Consider the following 19629-nt stretch of genomic DNA (forward strand, 5'->3'; position numbering starts at 1 on the left):
AAGAATAGAGACCCACACCCGACACTAAATCCCAAACAGATCAAGGATTTATTATCTTATTAAGTATATTAGCCTTTGAATTTGTAGCCCATCGACTGGTATTTCCATCAATTGATATTATTTATTTTGCAATGGCAAATTTTTGGGGGGACAATTTGTCCGGCAAGCATTTCATTTATAGGTGTTTCTTTTTTTGGGGGGGGGGGCCCTGGTACACACACACACACACACACACACATACCCCAACAGAGAGCACGACACAGAAAGCACTAGCAATCAGCACCAGCTCTGCCTTGACAGACAGTGAGCAGGCAGAAGGAAAAAAATCAACTTAGAGAAGACTGTGAGATGAGTTTCAGGCGAGGAGCAACTTAGAGAAGACTGTGAGATGAGTTTCAGGCGAGGAGCAACTTAGAGAAGACTGTGAGATGAGTTTCAGGCGAGGAGCAACTTAGAGAAGACTGTGAGATGAGTTTCAGGCGAGGAACAACTTAGAGAAGACTGTGAGATGAGTTTCAGGCGAGGAGCAACTTAGAGAAGACTGTGAGATGAGTTTCAGGCGAGGGGCAACTTAGAGAAGACTGTGAGATGAGTTTCAGGCGAGGGGCAACTTAGAGAAGACTGTGAGATGAGTTTCAGGCGAGGAGCAACTTAGAGAAGACTGTGAGATGAGTTTCAGGCGAGGAGCAACTTAGAGAAGACTGTGAGAAGAGTTTCAGGCGAGGAGCAACTTAGAGAAGACTGTGAGATGAGTTTCAGGCGAGGAGCAACTTAGAGAAGACTGTGAGATGAGTTTCAGGCGAGGAGCCAGAAGGAACCTTAAATACATTCATCCTCTACCATTTCATTTCACACTCCTCCCTTTATCTCTCCTCCCTTCTGTTGCTTTTACTTTCTCTCTCCACCCCCTTATATCCTCCTCTCTCTCTCTCTCTATGTCTCTATCCGTCCTCTTCACAACAAGACATCTTCCTCCTCTGTTAGCTATTCTGGTCACGCTGAGGTTGGATCGAGCTGAGCCGAACCATGACATGAACAAGTGAGGTAAAAACAGAGGGAATCTGTCTTTGAGATGAGAGGAAGGGAAGGAAGATCAGAAGGCCAGAGCCAGACAGACAATCAGACCAACACAGGCGGGAGAGAGAGAGAATCTACTACAATCTGAAGTCAAATGTCTACTGTTTGCCAATGATCTGGTTCTTCTGTCCCCAACCAATGAGGGCCTACAGCAGCACCTAGATCTTCTGCAACGAATCTCAGTAAGACAAAAATAATTGTGTTCCAAAAAAGGTCCAGTTGCCAGGACCACAAATACAAATTCTATCTAGACACCGTTGCCCTAGAGCACACAAAAAACTATACATACCTCAGCCTAAACATCAGCGCCACAGGTAACTTCCACAAAGCTGTGAATGATCTGAGAGACAAGGCAAGAAGGGCCTTCTATGCCATCAAAAGGAACATAAAATTTGACATACCAATTAGGATCTGGTTAAAAAATACTTGAATCAGTTATAGAAGCCATTGTCCTTTATGGTTGTGAGGTCTGGGGTCTGCTCACCAACCAAGACTTCACAAAATGGGACAAACACCAAATTGAGACTCTGCATGCAGAAATCTGCAAAAATATCCTCAGTGTACAACGTAAAACACAAACACATGCGGAGCAGAATTAGGCCGATACCCACTAATGATCAAAATCTAGAAAAGAGCCGTTCAATTCTACAACCACCTAAAAGGAAGCGATTCCCAAACCTTCCATAACAAAGCCATCACCTACAGAGAGATGAACCTGGAGAAGATTCCCCTAAGCAAGCTGGTCCTGGGGTTCTGTTCACAAACACAAACAGACCCCACAGAGCCCCAGGATAGCAACAAAATTAGACCCAACGAAAGCATGAGAAAACAAAAAGATAATTACTTGACACATTGGAAAGGATTAACAAAAAAAACTGAGCAAACTAGAATGCTATTTGGCCCTAAACAGAGAGTACACAGTGGCAGAATACCTGACCACTGTGACTGACCCAAACTTAAGAAAATCTTTGACTATGTACAGACTCAGTGAGCATAGCCTTGCTATTGAGAGAGGCCGCCGTAGGCAGACCTGGCTCTCAAGAAAAGACAGGCTATGTGCACACTGCCCACAAAATGAGGTGGAAACTGAGCTGCACTTCCTACCCTCCTACCAGATGTATGACACATATTTGCCCCAGATTACACAGATCCACAAAGAATTTGAAAATAAATGCAACTCCCATATCTATTGGGTGAAATACCACAGTGTACCATCACAACATCAATATGTGTGACCTATTGCCACAAGAAAAGGTCAACCAGTGAAGAACTAACACCATTGTAAATACAACCCACATTTGTTTACTTATTTTCCCTTTTGTACTTTAACCATTTGCACATCGTTACAACACTGTATATAGACATAGTATGACATTTGAAATGTCTCTATTCCTTTGGAACTTTTGTAAGTTTAACAGTTAATGTTAATTTTTTATTGTTTATTTAACTATTTGTTTTATTATCTATTTCACTTTCTTTGACTCAGTGAGCCTTGCTATTGAGAGAGGCCACAAGATGAGGAGGAAACCAACCTGCACTTCCTAACTTGGTATGACCCTATCAGAGACACATATTTCCCCCCAGCTTACACAGACTTTGTGTAGAATTAAGAATTTGAAAACAAATCCAATCTTGATAAACTCCCACATTTTTCTCTCTGTTGTTACTCTCTACCTCTGGCTGGGTTCTCATTGGGTGTCTCTGTTGTTACTCTCTGTTCCCTTGTGCTCTCTTTGTTCTGGCTGTGCTGTTATCTTCCTCTTCCAGCCATCTATCTGTCCTAGACTCAATCACAGACAGACATGTTAGACAACTGGATTGAAATCTGCAATATCTTTGAATGTAGCAGAATGTGAAAGCCAGACAGCAAGAGAGTGAGCGAGAGAGAGAGAGCGAGAAAAGGAGAGAGCGAGAGTGAGAGAGAGAGAGAGAGAGAGAGAGAGAGAGAGAGAGAGAGAGAGAGAGAGAGAGAGAGAGAGAGAGAGAGAGAGAGAGAGAGAGAGAGAGAGAGAGAGAGAGAGAGAGAGAGGGAGAGAAGGAGAGAGAGAGGGAGAGAGAGAGGGAGAGAGAGATGGAGAGAGACAGAGAGAGAGAGAGTGAGGGGTAGATGGGAGGGTAGAAAGAACAAGAGAGAGACTGGAGCAAGATAGTAGAGCTCGAGGGAGCCCATATCTCATTTACAAGCCTTGGTATTTCATTCAAGATAAGCGTGCACATGATTGCTTTCGGGTTATTTTTATCAGGCCCAAACTACTACTAGAATGAAAGTGAAGCTACCAGCTGTTCTATCAGCTACGGCTGCTCTGAGGTACGGTGGTGGTACGTGGCTCCTCCCCTTTGAATAGGCTATCTTCTTGGCACATGTTTAGGTATGTTGGAAACATACAGTATCAGTCAAAAGTTTGGACACACCAACTCATAAATTGTGGAAGACATCAAAACTATGATAACAACACATATGGAATCATGTAGTAACCAAAAAAGTTTTAAACAATTCAAAATATATGTTATATTGGAGATTCTTCAAAGTAGCCACCCTTTGCCTTGATGACAGCTTTGCACACTCTTGGCATTCTCTCAACCAGCTTCATGAAGTATTCACCTGGAATGCATTTCAATTAACAGGTGTGCCTTGTTAAAAGTTAATTTGCGGAATTTCTGTCCTTAATGCGTTTGAGCAAATCATCTGTGTTGTGACAAGGTAGGGGTGGTATACAGAAGATAGCCCTATTTGGTAAAAGACCAAGGCCATATAATGGCAAAACAGCTCAAATAAGCAAAGAGAAATGACAGTCCATCATTACTTTAAGACATGAAGGTCGATCAATCCGGAAAATTTAAAGAACTTTGAAAGTTTCTTCAAGTGCAGTCACAAAAACCATCAAGCTCTATGATGAAACTGGCCCTCATGAGGACCGCCACAGGAAAGGAAGACACAGAGTTACATCTGCTGCAGAGGATAAGTTCATTAGAGTTTCCAGCCTCAGAAATTGCAGCCCAAATAAATGCTTCACATAGTTCAATTAACAGAAACATCTCAATATCAACTGTTCAGAGGAGAATGCATGATTCAGGCCTTAATGGTCGAATTGCTGCAAAGAAACCCCTACTAAAAAACACCAATAAGAAGAAGAGACTTGCTTGGGCCAAGAAACACGAGCAATGGACATTAGACCGGTGGAAATCTGTCCTTTGGTCTGATGAATCAAAATTTGAGATTTTTGATTCCAACTGCCTTGTCTTTGTGAGACACAGAGTAGGTGAACGGATGATCTCCGCATGTGTGGTTCCCACCGTGAAGCATGGAGGAGGTGTAATGGTGTGGGGGTGCTTTATTTATTTAGAATCAAAGGCACATTTAACCAGCATGGCTACCACAGCATTCGGCAGTGATACACCATCCCATCTGGTTTGTGCTTAGTGGGACTATGATTCGTTTTTCAACAGGACAACGACCCAACACACCTCCAGGCTGTGTAAGGGCTATTTGACCGAGAAGGAGAGTGATGGAGTGCTGCATCAGATGACCTGGCCTCCACAATCACCCGACCTCAACCCAATTGAGATTTTTTTTAAATTAACACTATTTTGGTTACTGCATGATTCCATATGTGTTATTTCATAGTGTTGATGTCTTCACTATTATTCTACAATGTAGAAAATAGTAAAAATAAAGAAAAACCCTTGAATGAGTAGGTGTGTCCAAACTTTTGACTGGTACTCTAGAGAGAGAGAGAGAGAGAGAGAGAGAGATTGTATTGTTTATTTCACTTTTGTGTATTATCTACCTCACTTGCTTTGGCAATGTTAACACATGTTTCCCATGCCAATAAAGCCCCTTGAATTGAATTGAATTGAATTGAATTGAATTGAATTGAGAGAGAGAGAGAGAGAGAGAGAGAGAGAGAGAGAGAGAGAGAGAGAGAGAGAGAGAGAGAGAGAGAGATACACAGAGAGACAGAGAGAGAGAGAGAGATACACAGAGAGACAGAGAGAGAGAGAGAGAGAGAGAGGCTGGCACTCACCTTTGACTATCTGCTTGGCGCAGGTGTTGTACACCTGTTCCTGTGTAGTGTTGGTGGGGAACACCCGGTCAAACACATAGGACTTCCCCTGTGAAGCCAAGACCCACACAGAGTCAGTCAATACCTCACACACAAACACAGACAGACACGCACACAGAGACCCAGAGTTGGTCAATAGATCATAACAAACACAGAGACACACACAGACCTTTACACGGTCTCTGACTCTGGGAGCGTCTCAAATGTGACCCTGTTCCATACATAGTGCACTACTTTTGATATGGCTTGAAAGTAGTGCACTATATAGGGAATAGGGTGCCATAGGGCTCTGGCCTAAAGTAGTGCACTATATAGGGAATAGGGTGCCATAGGGCTCTGGTCTAAAGTAGTGCACTATATAGGGAATAGGGTGCCATTTGGGATGCACACGGAGAAAAACACATCCCTGAACATGTTCCCTGATGTTGGATGCGTCTCAAATGGTTGTCTCTTCCCTATATAGTGCACTACTTTAGACCAGAGCCCTATGGCACCCTATTCCCTATATAGTGCACTACTTTAGACCAGAGCCCTATGGCACCCTATTCCCTATATAGTGCACTACTTTCAAGCCATATCCAAAATAGTGCACTATACATGGTACTGTACAGGGTGCAATTTGGGACAAAGACAAAACACAGCCCTTAGCACGGTCTGACGCTAAGGCTCTATTCAATCCATTCAGCGTTACAGCGTGATTGAAACTTAAAGACAATGTTCCCTCGTTAGCAGAGACTGCGTTCACGGTGAACGCTACATATGTCGACTCAATGGGAAAACTACCTTTACATTTCTGTCACGCAATCTGTTATCCTTCAGCAATAGAGCTGTCAGTCAATACATCACCAAATCCACTGTCAACAACACTACTCTGGGCAAAGTGTGTGTGTGTGTGTGTGTGTGTGTGTGTGTGTGTGTGTGTGTGTGTGTGTGTGTGTGTGTGTGTGTGTGTGTGTGTGTGTGTGTGTGTGTGTGTGTGTGTGTGTGTGTGTGTGTGTGTGTGTGTGTCTGACTCACTGCAAGGTGTTCCCTGCGATTACCCACCCTTTAAAAGGTCCAATGCAGCTGTTTGTACCTCAATATCAAATCATTTCTGGATAACAATTAAGTGCCTTACTGTGATTGTTTTCAATTAAAATGGTCAAAAATAAACTAAAATAGCTTCTTAGCGAAGAGCAATATCTCAAGCTGTCTGTGAGTGGACTGAGTGGGGAGGGAAAAACGGAAAACGAGATGTTATCGGCAGAGAGGTTTGGAACTAGGGATGTGGCGATCGCGACATTTTGCCGGTCGCGGTTATTGTCATGACGATGGTGGACTGTTTCACGGTTATTGTCATGCCAATGGTGGACTGTTTCACGGTTATTGTCATGCTAATGGTGGACTGTTTCACGGTTATTGTCATGCCAATGGTGGACTGTTTCACGGTTGTTGTCATGCCGATGGTGGACTGTTTCACGGTTATTGTCATGCCAATGGTGGACTGTTTCACGGTTATTGTCATGCCAATGGTGGACTGTTTCACGGTTATTGTCATGCCAATGGTGGACTGTTTCACGGTTATTGTCATGCCAATGGTGGACTGTTTCACGGTTATTGTCATGCCAATGGTGGACTGTTTCACGGTTATTGTCATGCCAATGGTGGACTGTTTCACGGTTATTGTCATGCCAATGGTGGACTGTTTCACGGTTATTGTCATGCCAATGGTGGACTGTTTCACGGTTATTGTCATGCCAATGGTGGACTGTTTCACGGTTATTGTCATGCCAATGGTGGACTGTTTCACGGTTATTGTCATGCCAATGGTGGACTGTTTCACGGTTATTCCCCGCTAATTAACATAATCACGTTTAGCATCTTGAGGCCTCCACTCATACAAACCGCTAATTCCCACCTTTGGACTTCTACATTAAAAAAAGGTAATACATTCATTTAATATACACCATCACAATTAAAAAAAAAATTTTTTTAATTTTTAAATGTTATTTAACTAGGCAAGTCAGTGAAGAACAAATTCTTATTTACAATGACAGCCTAGGAACAGTGGGTTAACTGCCTTGTTCAGGGGCAGAACGACAGATTTTTAACCTCGTCAGCTTCGGGAGTTTCGATCTTACAACCGGCTAACTGTAAGCCGCCCTGCACAATCAACGAACCAACAGCATCGCCTAACAGCATCGCCTCTGGTATATACGTTCTATACCAGACTCATGGACGTTCGGAGGGTAGCATCAGGTAACCAGCCCATCCAGTATGCATAGTAATACAGGCATCACTCAAAAGCCATTCCTAGAATTTTGGAGTATAGACTAGCTAGACCAATCACGTACCAAAAACATCTTCAATCTATGGAGTTGTTTAAAAAAAAAAAATAATTCTAACGTGCGTAATATTCGGTACAGGCCATTATGCTGTGTATGGTATAACGGTACAATCATTATTTTATAATCAGTGGGGGTTTTTCGGGCTTGAGCTCATATATAGGCATACATTCTAATATGCATATGGGTGTTTTGAATGAATCATCACCTTAGAAAGCAGCTGTCCATTTCATTGTGTTCGGCTTAGAAACAACATCCACAACGACCACGTTTTCTCACTCAGTTTCAACCTGTTGTTGACCTTGTGTTCTTCACATCAATCACAGTGAAATGAGTTTTAAAAGCACGATACTGTTTCGATGATAAGTGTTTTGATGTGATTTTCCATTGCGTTTATGTCAGAGTGGTTAGAGGGACAATAGAGTGCTGAGTACCAGGCAGTTAGCGACCTGACAGTCGTTAGCGAGTTGGGGACTACTAATACCTGTCTAGAGAGCACAAGAGGAGATTAGCGTGGAATTTGGAATTTGACGTGGAATTTGAATCTGAATTTCAATTTCAATCATAATAGAAAATGACTCAAGTAAAAGTGAAAGTCACCCAGTAAAATAGTACTTGACTAAAAGTATTTGGTACAAATCATTTCACATTCCTTGTATTAAACAACCCAAACTGCACTATATTCTTGTTTAAAGAATATATATTGATAGCCATGTTTTGCTTGTCAGCACTCTTATTGACATTGTGTGTGTGTGTGTGTGTGACTGAGTGTGTGTGTTTCCGAGTGTGTTTTATGACTGAGTGTGTGTGTCTCTGAATGTGTTTTATGACTGAGTGTGTGTGTTTCTGAGTGTGTTTTATGAACGAGTGTGTATTTATGAGTGTGAATTGAGTGTGTTATTTTGAATGTATTGAGAGTGTGTGTGATTCTGGGGGTTTGTTATTGAGAGTGTTTCAGATTGTGCACTTTGGAGTGTGTATTGAGAGTGTGTGTTTGAGTGTCTTTAGTGTATTCAGAGCGTTATTTAGAGAGTGGTGTTACTGAGTGGCTATAGAGAGTGGTGTTACTGAGTGGCTATAGAGAGTGGTGTTTTGATTAGATCCATCTACCAACCCCTAGAGAGGATCACATCACAGGCCAACCCATTAGACTGATACGTGTATCATACTGGCTCCAGTATGGGAGGAAGAGGAAGGGGGAGATACAGAGAGAGAGGGGTGGGGGAGTACAGAGAGAGAGAGAAGGGGAGATACAGAGAGAGGAGGGGAGATACAGAGAGAGAGGGGTGGGGGAGTACAGAGAGAGGAGGGTGGGGGAGTACAGAGAGAGAGGGGGGAGAAACAGAGAGAGAAGGGGAGATACAGAGAGAGAGGGGGGAGATACGAGAGAGATAGAAGGGGAGATACAGAGAGAGATAGAAGGGGAGATACAGAGAGAGATAGAAGGGGAGATACAGAGAGAGAGAGAGGGTAGAGATACAGAGAGAGAGAGAAGGGGAGATACAGAGAGAGAGGGGGAGATACAGAGAGAGAGAGGGGAGATACAGAGAGAGAGAGACAGGAAGATAGGAAGGGTGAGAGAGTAAATTGTCTCGAAGCAGCAGGCGGAAAGCCAATCTGGTTCCTGATTTAATCAGACCTCTGTGTTTGAGCCAGGGATGGAGGGATGGAGGGAGGATTAATGGAGGGATGGAGCGAGGATTAATGGAGGGATGGAGCGAGGATTAATGGAGGGATGGAGGGATGGAGCGAGGATTAATGGAGGGATGGAGGGAGGATTAATGGAGGGATGGAGCGAGGATTAATGGAGGGATGGAGCGAGGATTAATGGAGGGATGGAGATTGGAAAGACACTGCAGTGAAAATCTCCATAATGAAACAGACCTCAGACACCAATGTGCCCCCTCCTCTCCTGCTATTAGCCAGCAAAGATTCTCTCAATTCAATTCAAAGCGCTTTATTAGCATGGGAAACAGATGTTAACATTGCCAAAGCTAGTGAAATAGATAATACACTAAACATTACACTCACAGAACTTCCAAAAGAATAAAGACATTACAAATGTCATATTATGTATATATTCTCTCCGTCTCCGTCTCCGTCTCCGTCTCCCTCTCCCTCTCCCTCTCCCTCTCCCTCTCCCTCTCCCAATTCAATTCAATTCAATTCAAGGGGCTTTATTGGCATGGGAAACATGTGTTAACATTGCCAAAGCAAGTAAGGTAGACAATACACAAAAGTGAAACAAACAATACAAATTAACAGTAAACATTACACATACAGAAGTTTCAAAACAATAAAGACATTACAAATGTCATATTATATATATACAGTGTTGTAACAATGTACAAATGGTTAAAGCACACAAGTTAAAATAAATAAGCATAAATATGGGTTGTATTTACAATGGTGTTTGTTCTTCACTGGTTGCCCTTTTCTTGTGACAACAGGTCACAAATCTTGCTGCTGTGATGGCACACTGTGGAATTTCACCCAGTAGATATGGGAGTTTATCAAAATTGGATTTGTTTTCGAATTCTTTGTGGATCTGTGTAATCTGAGGGAAATATGTGTCTCTAATATGGTCATACATTGGGCAGGAGGTTAGGAAGTGCAGCTCAGTTTCCACCTCATTTTGTGGGCAGTGAGCACATAGCCTGTCTTCTCTTGAGAGCCATGTCTGCCTACGGCGGCCTTTCTCAATAGCAAGGCTATGCTCACTGAGTCTGTACATAGTCAAAGCTTTCCTTAAGTTTGGGTCAGTCACAGTGGTCAGGTATTCTGCCACTGTGTACTCTCTGTTTAGGGCCAAATAGCATTCTAGTTTGCTCTGTTTTTTTGTTAATTCTTTCCAATGTGTCAAGTAATTATCTTTTTTTTTCTCATGATTTGGTTGGGTCTAATTGTGCTGTTGTCCTGGGGCTCTGTGGGGTGTGTTTGTGTTTGTGAACAGAGCCCTAGGACCAGCTTGCTTAGGGGACTCTTCTCCAGGTTCATCTCTCTGTAGGTGATGGCTTTGTTATGGAAGGTTTGGGAATCGCTTCCTTTTAGGTGGTTGTAGAATTTAACAGCTCTTTTCTGGATTTTGATAATTAGTGGGTATCGGCCTAATTCTGCTCTGCATGCATTATTTGGTGTTCTACGTTGTACACGGAGGATATTTTTGCAGAATTCTGCATGCAGAGTCTCAATTTGGTGTTTGCCCCATTTTGTGAAATCTTGGTTGGTGAGCGGACCCCAGACCTCACAACCATAAAGGGCAATGGGCTCTATGACTGATTCAAGTATTTTTAGCCTGTCTCTCTCTCTGTCTGTCTCTCTGTCTCTCTCTCTCTCTCTGTCTCTTTGTCTCTCTCTGTCTCTCTGTCTCTCTCTGTCTCTCTCTGTCTCTCTGTTTCTCTCTCTCTGTGTGTGTGCATGCTGGGAGTGTTTTGTAGTTGAGTTGAGAGGCCAGATGAAGGGATATGTCCTTACTTATTTTCTTGATTCTATCCTTGGTCTCATCTTTAAATGTTTATTATGGTGGAGGGTTAACACACTATTAGTTTAGCGGTGAGCGCGGCCCGACTCAGAGTAATAGGCTGTTGGGTGCTACCATTCTCCCAGTGGGGTTTTACATGTCCAGGAATCAGAGTAATAGGCTGTTGGGTGCTACCATTCTCCCAGTGGGGTTTTACATGTCCAGGAATCAGAGTAATAGGCTGTTGGGTGCTACCATTCTCCCAGTGGGGTTTTACATGTCCAGGAATCAGAGTAATAGGCTGTTGGGTGCTACCATTCTCCCAGTGGGGTTTTACATGTCCAGGAATCAGAGTAATAGGCTGTTGGGCGCTACCATTCTCCCAGTGGGGTTTTACATGTCCAGGAATCAGAGTAATAGGCTGTTGGGTGCTACCATTCTCCCAGTGGGGTTTTACATGTCCAGGAATCAGAGTAATAGGCTGTTGGGTGCTACCATTCTCCCAGTGGGGTTTTCAGATCACCACATAACCATGGCTCGGCTGTCTATTTCACCAGGGCCCCGGGCAGGCATCCTATTGGAAGTTTAATGTAAAGTTCTTACAAGATGCCACTTTTTGCTCAGGTTTCCAGACTTTTTGGGAAAGTTGGGGGCAGCGAAGAGAGGAGTATGAGTCTCTGAATCAATGGTGGGATGTGGGGAAAGTCCAAATTGGTGTTTTCTGTCAACAGTACACAGCTCTCTCATCCTCAGAGGCTAGGAGAATATTGGGGGAACTCGAGCGTAGTATTAGTGAGATGGAGGCAGAGATGGTGGGGCAAGGCAATGTAGGCCTCCAGGCTAATTTAGCTGAATTACAGAGGGACCTGGGCAGTTTTTTCCAGGTTAAAGCAAAGGGAGCACTTGTAAGAGCTAGGTTTTCCGTGCTCAAGGAGATGGATGCTCCCAGCTCCTTCTTCTTTGGTTTGGAAAGACAGAGCGGTGAAGCCAAGGGTATGCATTGTCTGCGGCTGTCTGATGGGCGGGTGACCTCTGTGGTGGGGGAGATGCGTGATCAGACTGTGGAGTTTTATACTGAGTTTTATAGGGCAGAACTGTGTGATCCTATGTGTGCTCGGGTTTTGTTTGCAGAACTTCCTAAGCTCTCTCTGGCACAGAGAGATGAAATGAACATTCCCCTGTTGTCCCATGAACTGGCAGAGGCCGTAACCCAGATGTCCCCCGGCCGTGCACCGGGGGTCGATGGACTCCCAGCGGAGTTTTATACAAATTCTGGGAAATTTTGCGTGTTGCGTGAGTGTGTCGTGGTAGGAGAGTTGCCGATGAGCTGCTGTCAGGCGGCTCTGATTCTCCTGCCCAAAAATGGGGACGTGTGAACTTAAGAACTGGAGACATTGCTCTGTGCGGACTACAAGATATTTGCCAAGGTCCTCGCTAACAGACTGAAGTCCCATCTGGACTCTTTGATCTTAAATCAGGGACGTGTTGGAGTTGTCGAGAGTTTGTAATGTGATCTTTGGACTGGTCTCTTTAGAGCAAGAGAAGGCTTTGATAGAGCTTGGATATCTGTTTAATGTCATGTCTGTTTTGGGATTTGGGGAAAGGTTTTTGACCTGTGTGAAGATGTTGTATGCTGGGGCGTCATGTATGGTCAAGGGGGAAGGGGGGCTCAGTAGGCCAGTCTGGGTGAGACGGGGCATTAGACAAGGATGCCCTCTATCAGGGCAGTTATATAGACTAGCCATTGAGCCTTTTTTGGGCCTGCTACGTAGGAGACTGCAGGGAGTGTGCTGGACAGGCTTGGGTGTGTTGACAGGCACAGCAGTGTCAGCGTATGCAGATGACACTTCTGTGATGGTCAGGGATGGGCATGATATGCAGGCACTAGAGAATAGCCTAAAGGTGTACGAGGGAGCTTCATCAGCTAAGGTGAACTGGGCAAGAGCAAAGCTCTGTTATGGTGGGATAGGGCCCCTCTGCTTCCAGGGGGTTTGCAGTAGGGTTGTGAAGTGCTTAACATTTTGAGGGTGTACCTGGGCTTGGCGAGGTGGGTCAGGAAGAACTGGGAGGGGCTGTCACAGGCAGTGCTGTCAAGACTGGCCAGGTGGAGGTGGCTCCTGTCCCAAGTGTCATATAGAAGGAGGGTGCTGATAATCAACAACCTGGTGGCATCTTCCCTTTGGCATAAACTGGCTGTCCTCAACCCCCCCCCCCCCCCCGCCGGTCTGCTCGCAGACCTGCAATGCAAGCTGGTGGATCTTCTTCTGGTCGGGACATCACTGGCTGAAGGCAGCAGTGTTGTACATGACCGTCCACGAAGGAGGACAGGGCCTGGTGGAACTGGAGGGCAGGGTGGCTGCTTTCCGTCTAAAGGCGGTGCAGAGACTGCTGTACCATACTGATGTCGGCGGGCATCAGCATCACCAGCATGCGCGCTGCTGAGGAGAACTGGCGGATTAGGGTTGGACCGGCAGATGTTCCTCATGAGGCTGGAGAGGCTGAGTACAGCAGGTCTCTCAGATTTTGACTCTGCGGTACTGAGGGCCTGGCAGCTGTTAAGGCCCACACGAGAAGGGTGTGTGGAGCCTGGGCTGTGGGTGTGGGCAGAGCCTATCTTCCACAATCCAGCCATCCTTTTGAGATTGGTTAAATTGGCCACCCTGCAGAAGCGATTGATGGCAGCGGGTTTACTAAGGCTGGGTGACCTGCGGATGCTGGGGGAGAAAGGGTGGAAAACCCCGGAAGACCTGGCACATCAATGGCAGGGTATGTGGGGCGGAGAGTATGGTGGGTTTTAGATGGAGGGGGCTCTACAAACCCCCAGTACCAAAGAGGTCAGGGGACCTCCAGTGGAGGGTTCTACATGGAGCACTGGCCACTAATAGCTGGTTGGCATGGGTTGAATCGGGAGTCGGACAGGGGTGTCCTTCCTGTGTCATAAGTGAAACTGTGCATCGTGTTTTCTGTGTGCGCCAGGTTAAGGCCATTCATGTATTTGTTGGAATGTCTGTGTGAGAGGTTGTGTTGTTTGTTGAATTGTTTGTCTGCTCAGGCAAAGTTGTCTATTTGGCTAACAAGCAGGAACAGGGTCAAAGGTGGGGGAATAACAGAACCTTTACTATTATTTAATAGGATGGTGTGTCCTGTCCTCTCCTCTCCTGTCCTCTCCTTTCCTCTCCTCTCCTCTCCTTTGCTCTTATTTTCTCTGGTTAGACTGGTTAGACTGGTTAGACTGGTTATGATGGTTAGACTGGTTAGACTGGTTATGATGGTTAGACTGGTTAGACTGGTTAGACTGGTTATAGTGGTTAGACTGGTTATAGTGGTTAGACTGGTTAGGCTCATATTGCCCCAAAACTATATTTTAGGATCTTCACTGAATAATACGTGCTCAGCAGTTGTCTTCTATTCTGGTGCTGTTTGAGGAGACTCAATCTGCACTCTATTCCTATTGGCCCTGGTCCAAATGGCACTCTATTCCTATTGGCCCTGGTCCAAATGGCACTCTATTCCTATTGGCCCTAGTCCAAATGCAGACAATATCTACTGACTCACTGTCTGGCAGACAATATCTACTGACTCACTGTCTGGCAGACAATATCTACTGACTCACTGTCTGGCAGACAATATCTACTGACTCACTGTCTGGCAGACAATATCTACTGACTCACTGTCTGGCAGACAATATCTACTGACTCACTGTCTGGCAGACAATATCTACTGACCCACTGTCTGGCAGACGATATCTACTGACTCACTGTCTGGCAGACAATATCTACTGACTCACTGTCTGGCAGACAATATCTACTGACTCACTGTCTGGCAGACAATATCTACTGACTCACTGTCTGGCAGACAATATCTACTGACTCACTGTCTGGCAGACAATATCTACTGACTTACTGTCTGGCAGACAATATCTACCGACTTACTGTCTGGCAGACAATATCTACCAACTCACTGTCTGGCAGACAATATCTACTGACTCACTGTCTGGCAGACAATATCTACTGATTCACTGTCTGGCAGACAATATCTACTGACTCACTGTCTGGCAGACAATATCTACTGACTCACTGTCTGGCAGACAATATCTACTGACTCACTGTCTGGCAGACAATATCTACTGACTCACTGTCTGGCAGACAATATCTACTGACTCACTGTCTGGCAGACAATATCTACTGACTCACTGTCTGGCAAACAATATCTACTGACTCACTGTCTGGCAGACAATATCTACTGACTCACTGTCTGGCAGACAATATCTACTGACTCACTGTCTGGCAGACAATATCTACTGACTCACTGTCTGGCAGACGATATCTACTGACTCACTGTCTGGCAGACAATATCTACTGACTCACTGTCTGGCAGACAATATCTACTGACTCACTGTCTGGCAGACAATATCTACTGACTTACTGTCTGGCAGACAATATCTACTGACTTACTGTCTGGCAGACAATATCTACTGACTCACTGTCTGGCAGACAATATCTACTGACTTACTGTCTGGCAGACAATATCTACTGACTCACTGTCTGGCAGACAATATCTACTGACTCACTGTCTGGCAAACAATATCTACTGATTCACTGTCTGGCAGACAATATCTACTGACTCACTGTCTGGCAGACAATATCTACTGACTCACTGTCTGGCAGACAATATCTACTGACTCACTGTCTGGCAGACAATATCTACTGACTCACTGTCTGGCAGACAATATCTACTGACTCACTGTCTGGCAGACAATATCTACTGACTCACTGTCTGGCAGACAATATCTACTGACTCACTGTCTGGCAGACAATATCTACTGACTCACTGTCTGGCAGACAATATCTACTGACTCACTGTCTGGCAGACAATATCTACTGACTCACTGTCTGGCAGACAATATCTACTGACTCACTGTCTGGCAAACAATATCTACTGACTCACTGTCTGGCAGACAATATCTACTGACTTACTGTCTGGGAGACAATATCTACTGACTCACTGTCTGGCAGACAATATCTACTGACTCACTGTCTGGCAGACAATATCTACTGATTCACTGTCTGGCAGACAATATCTACTGACTCACTGTCTGGCAGACAAAATCTACTGACTTACTGTCTGGCAGACAATATCTACTGACTCACTGTCTGGCAGACAATATCTACTGACTCACTGTCTGGCAGACAATATCTACTGATTCACTGTCTGTAAAAGGACGTTCTGTTAGTTCTGGAAATATTCTTAGGATGTTCAGTCATTCATTTCTACAGAACTGTTTTCAAGTGTCTCATATTACTCCACCGATCAATATCTATCAAGTCACTGACTTTAAGATTTCAGTTATTCATTTCTACAGAACTGTTTTCAAGTGTCTCAATTACACCGCCGATCAATATCTACCAAGTCACTGGCGTTAATATTTCAGTCATTCATTTCTACAGCAGACATACACAGTATTTAGATGTTGTGACTTCCTGTCGTGGCCTTGTTGAATAAGTAATAGACTAGGGTTTTCTGTCAACTCAAATGGGTTTCAACTGTCACAATTACACCACCGGGCCGGGCCGGGTGCAAACTGCAAACAAGATTTCTCCATCCTGTCGGATTACAGTTGGGGTCCGTTCCAACTGATGTGTTCCGCACAAACAGAACGCTCCAGCGAGCAGAACAACTGAAAACGTGTTACAACCTTCACCAGAGTCTTTTGAATGAAATTTAATCAAACATATAACCATTACTTTGCAAATCAATTTGTTATTCAGATCTGCCTCCTTAAGAAGCTAATCTGACTCTCTTTCTGTTCTGTTCTGTTCTGCTGCAGAAACCTGATAATGTGTGTGTGTGTGTGTGTGTGTGTGTGTGTGTGTGTGTGTGTGTGTGTGTGTGTGTGTGTGTGTGTGTGTGTGTGTGTGTGTGTGTGTGTGCTGCATGTGAAACACAGCAGACCGAGGCCTCCCTTCCTTCAACAGCCTCCAATCTGTTTTCAGCCTGAGAGGGGGGGGGGGGGGGGAGGGGGAGAGGGAGAGAGGGGGAGAGGTAGCTAGAGGAGAGACAAAGAGAGGGGTGGTGAAGGAGGAGGAGATGGAACAAGAGAGAGGGAAAGAGAAAGAGGAGGAGAGAGTGAGAGACAGACTAGATGAAGAGAGACGGGAGGGAGGGAGGGAGGGAGGGAGGGAGGGAGGGAGGGAGGGAGGGAGGGGTAAGAGAGAGAGAAGGGGAGAAAGAGAGAAAGAGAAAGAGAAAGAGAGAGAGAGAGAGAGAGAGAGACAGAGAGAGAGAGAGAGAGAGAGAAGGGGAGAGAGAGAGAGAGAGAGAGAGAGAGAGAGAGAGAGAGAGAGAGAGAGAGAGAGAGAGAGAGAGAGAGACAGCAGCTGAATGTAAATGGAGGTCTGGAAGGGAGACATCACAGCTTTGCTCTCTAAACAGCCACAAGCCTAGGTGTGTGTGTGTGTGTGTGTGTGTGTGTGTGTGTGTGTGTGTGTGTGTGTGTGTGTGTGTGTGTGTGTGTGTGTGTGTGTGTGTGTGTGTGTGTGTGTGTGTGTGTGTGTGTGTGTGTAACGCCAGACTGTTTGACGTGGTGGGCATAACCAGTGCAGCTGCTATAGAGATTCTCCATTTTCACACTCTACTACATTCCCTCTCTCTCATCTCTTGCTTCTCCCTCTTTCCATGTCAACGCATCGCTACCTACATCTGGGGGGTGGGTCAATTTTTGTAATTCATAAAAAACACAGATTGATAAATATGAGTTTTAGGGATTTGGTAACTGTCTGTTACCGCATGTGTTCATTGCCTTCCCCTGACTCCCACTAGTCATGGCCTATTTAAAGTACTGAGGGAGGAGGTTGTCTCTCCTCTCTTCCTCTCTGGGGCATTAAAGACCCTTCACACGGGATTCAGCCTGCTTTCCGGTTTGCTAATCAGGTTTCATAACCACAGAAAGACAGACACACAGATAACAACATAATTACACTACCCATCAACAACGGCATGCACAATCCTGGAATACATTAAACAAATTATTCTGTATTTCAAAAATACAGGACAGAACATCTGAATAATCCCTTCTTCTCTCTCTGCGTGTGTGTGTGTCTGTCTGTCTCTGCGTGTGTGTGTGTCTGTCTGTCTCTGCGTGTGTCTGTCTGTCTGTCTGTCTGTCTCTGCGTCTGTCTCTGCGTCTGTCTCTGCGTCTGTCTGTCTGTCTCTGCGTCTGTCTCTGCGTCTGTCTGTCTGTCTGTGCGTCTGTCTGTGCGTCTGTCTCTGCGTCTGTCTGTCTGTCTGTGCGTCTGTCTCTGCGTCTGTCTCTGCGTCTGTGTCTGCGTCTGTGTCTGTCTGTCTGTCTGTCTGTGCGTCTGTCTCTGCGTCTGTCTCTGCGTCTGTCTGTCTGTCTGTGCGTCTGTCTCTGCGTCTGTCTCTGCGTCTGTCTGTCTGTCTGTGCGTCTGTCTCTGCGTCTGTCTCTGCGTCTGTCTGTCTGTCTGTGCGTCTGTCTCTGCGTCTGTCTCTGCGTCTGTGTCTGCGTCTGTGTCTGTCTGTCTGTCTGTCTCTGCGTCTGTCTCTGCGTCTGTCTGTCTGTCTGTGCGTCTGTCTCTGCGTCTGTCTCTGCGTCTGTCTGTGCGTCTGTCTCTGCGTCTGTCTGTGCGTCTGTCTCTGCGTCTGTGTCTGCGTCTGTGTCTGTCTGTCTCTGCGTCTGTGTCTGCGTCTGTGTCTGTCTGTCTCTGCGTCTGTGTCTGCGTCTGTGTCTGTCTGTCTCTGCGTCTGTGTCTGTCTGTCTCTGCGTCTGTGTCTGTCTGTCTCTGCGTCTGTGTCTGTCTGTCTCTGCGTCTGTGTCTGTCTGTCTCTGCGTCTGTGTCTGTCTGTCTCTGCGTCTCTCTCTCTCTCTCTCTCTCTCTCTCTCTCTCTCTCTCTCTCTCTCTCTCTCTCTCTCTCTCTCTCTCTCTCTCTCTCTCTCTCTCTCTCTCTCTCTCTCTCTCTCTCTCTCTCTCTCTCTCTCTCTCTCTCTCTCTCTCTCTCTCTCTCTCTCTCTCTCTCTCTCTCTCTCACCCCTTCTTTCTCTCTCTCCCACCCATCCCTTCTTTCTCTCTCCCCCCTCTCTCTCCCTCTCAATTTAATTCTAATCAATTTGCTTTATCGGCATGACGTAACAATGTACATGACGTAACATTTACATATCGCTATCGCATAAATAATATATTTTTTCTTACACTCAAACTGTGGCAATTTTATGGAACTGGAGCACCCTGCCTTATTCATTAAGAGAATGAGAGAACGAGGGGAGAGAAAGAGAGAAAGAGAGAAGGAGAGAACGAGAGAACGAGGGATGGAATGGTTCTCTTTGTTCCTCAATTGATTTTCACAGCTGGAGAATCAAGAGAGGCGAGACAGGAGACAGGAGACAGGAGAGGAGAGGAGAGGAGAAGAGAAGAGAAGAGAAGAGAGGAAATAAGAGAGCGAGGAGAGGAGAGTGGGCTAGAGAGAGGAGAGTGGGCTAGAGAGAGGGAGAGTGGGCTAGAAAGAGGGAGAGTGGGCTAGAAAGAGGGAGAGTGGGCTAGAAAGAGGGAGAGTGGGCTAGAAAGAGGGAGAGTGGGCTAGAGAGAGGGAGAGTGAGAGAGAGGAGAGTGAGCTCAAGAGAGGGAGATCCATGGTTCCCATGCCAATAAAGACTGACGAGTCTAAGATACATAAAACACTAAACAAGAA

General features: G+C 45.4%; 1 protein-coding gene across 2 annotated transcripts in view; it reads right to left on the reverse strand.

Annotated features, from left to right (window-relative positions):
- LOC139553699 (kinesin heavy chain-like) overlaps positions 1–19629 on the reverse strand; it is a 148795-nt gene that overhangs the window by 78547 nt on the left and 50619 nt on the right. For both annotated transcript variants that reach the window (XM_071366302.1, XM_071366293.1), the window contains exon 2: positions 5103–5190. In XM_071366302.1, coding sequence (XP_071222403.1) covers positions 5103–5190 — 88 coding nt within the window. The remainder of the gene's footprint in view (positions 1–5102; positions 5191–19629) is intronic.

Source organism: Salvelinus alpinus, chromosome 2 (genome assembly GCF_045679555.1).
Source record: "Salvelinus alpinus chromosome 2, SLU_Salpinus.1, whole genome shotgun sequence".
In the NCBI taxonomy this organism is placed as follows: Eukaryota; Metazoa; Chordata; class Actinopteri; order Salmoniformes; family Salmonidae; genus Salvelinus; species Salvelinus alpinus.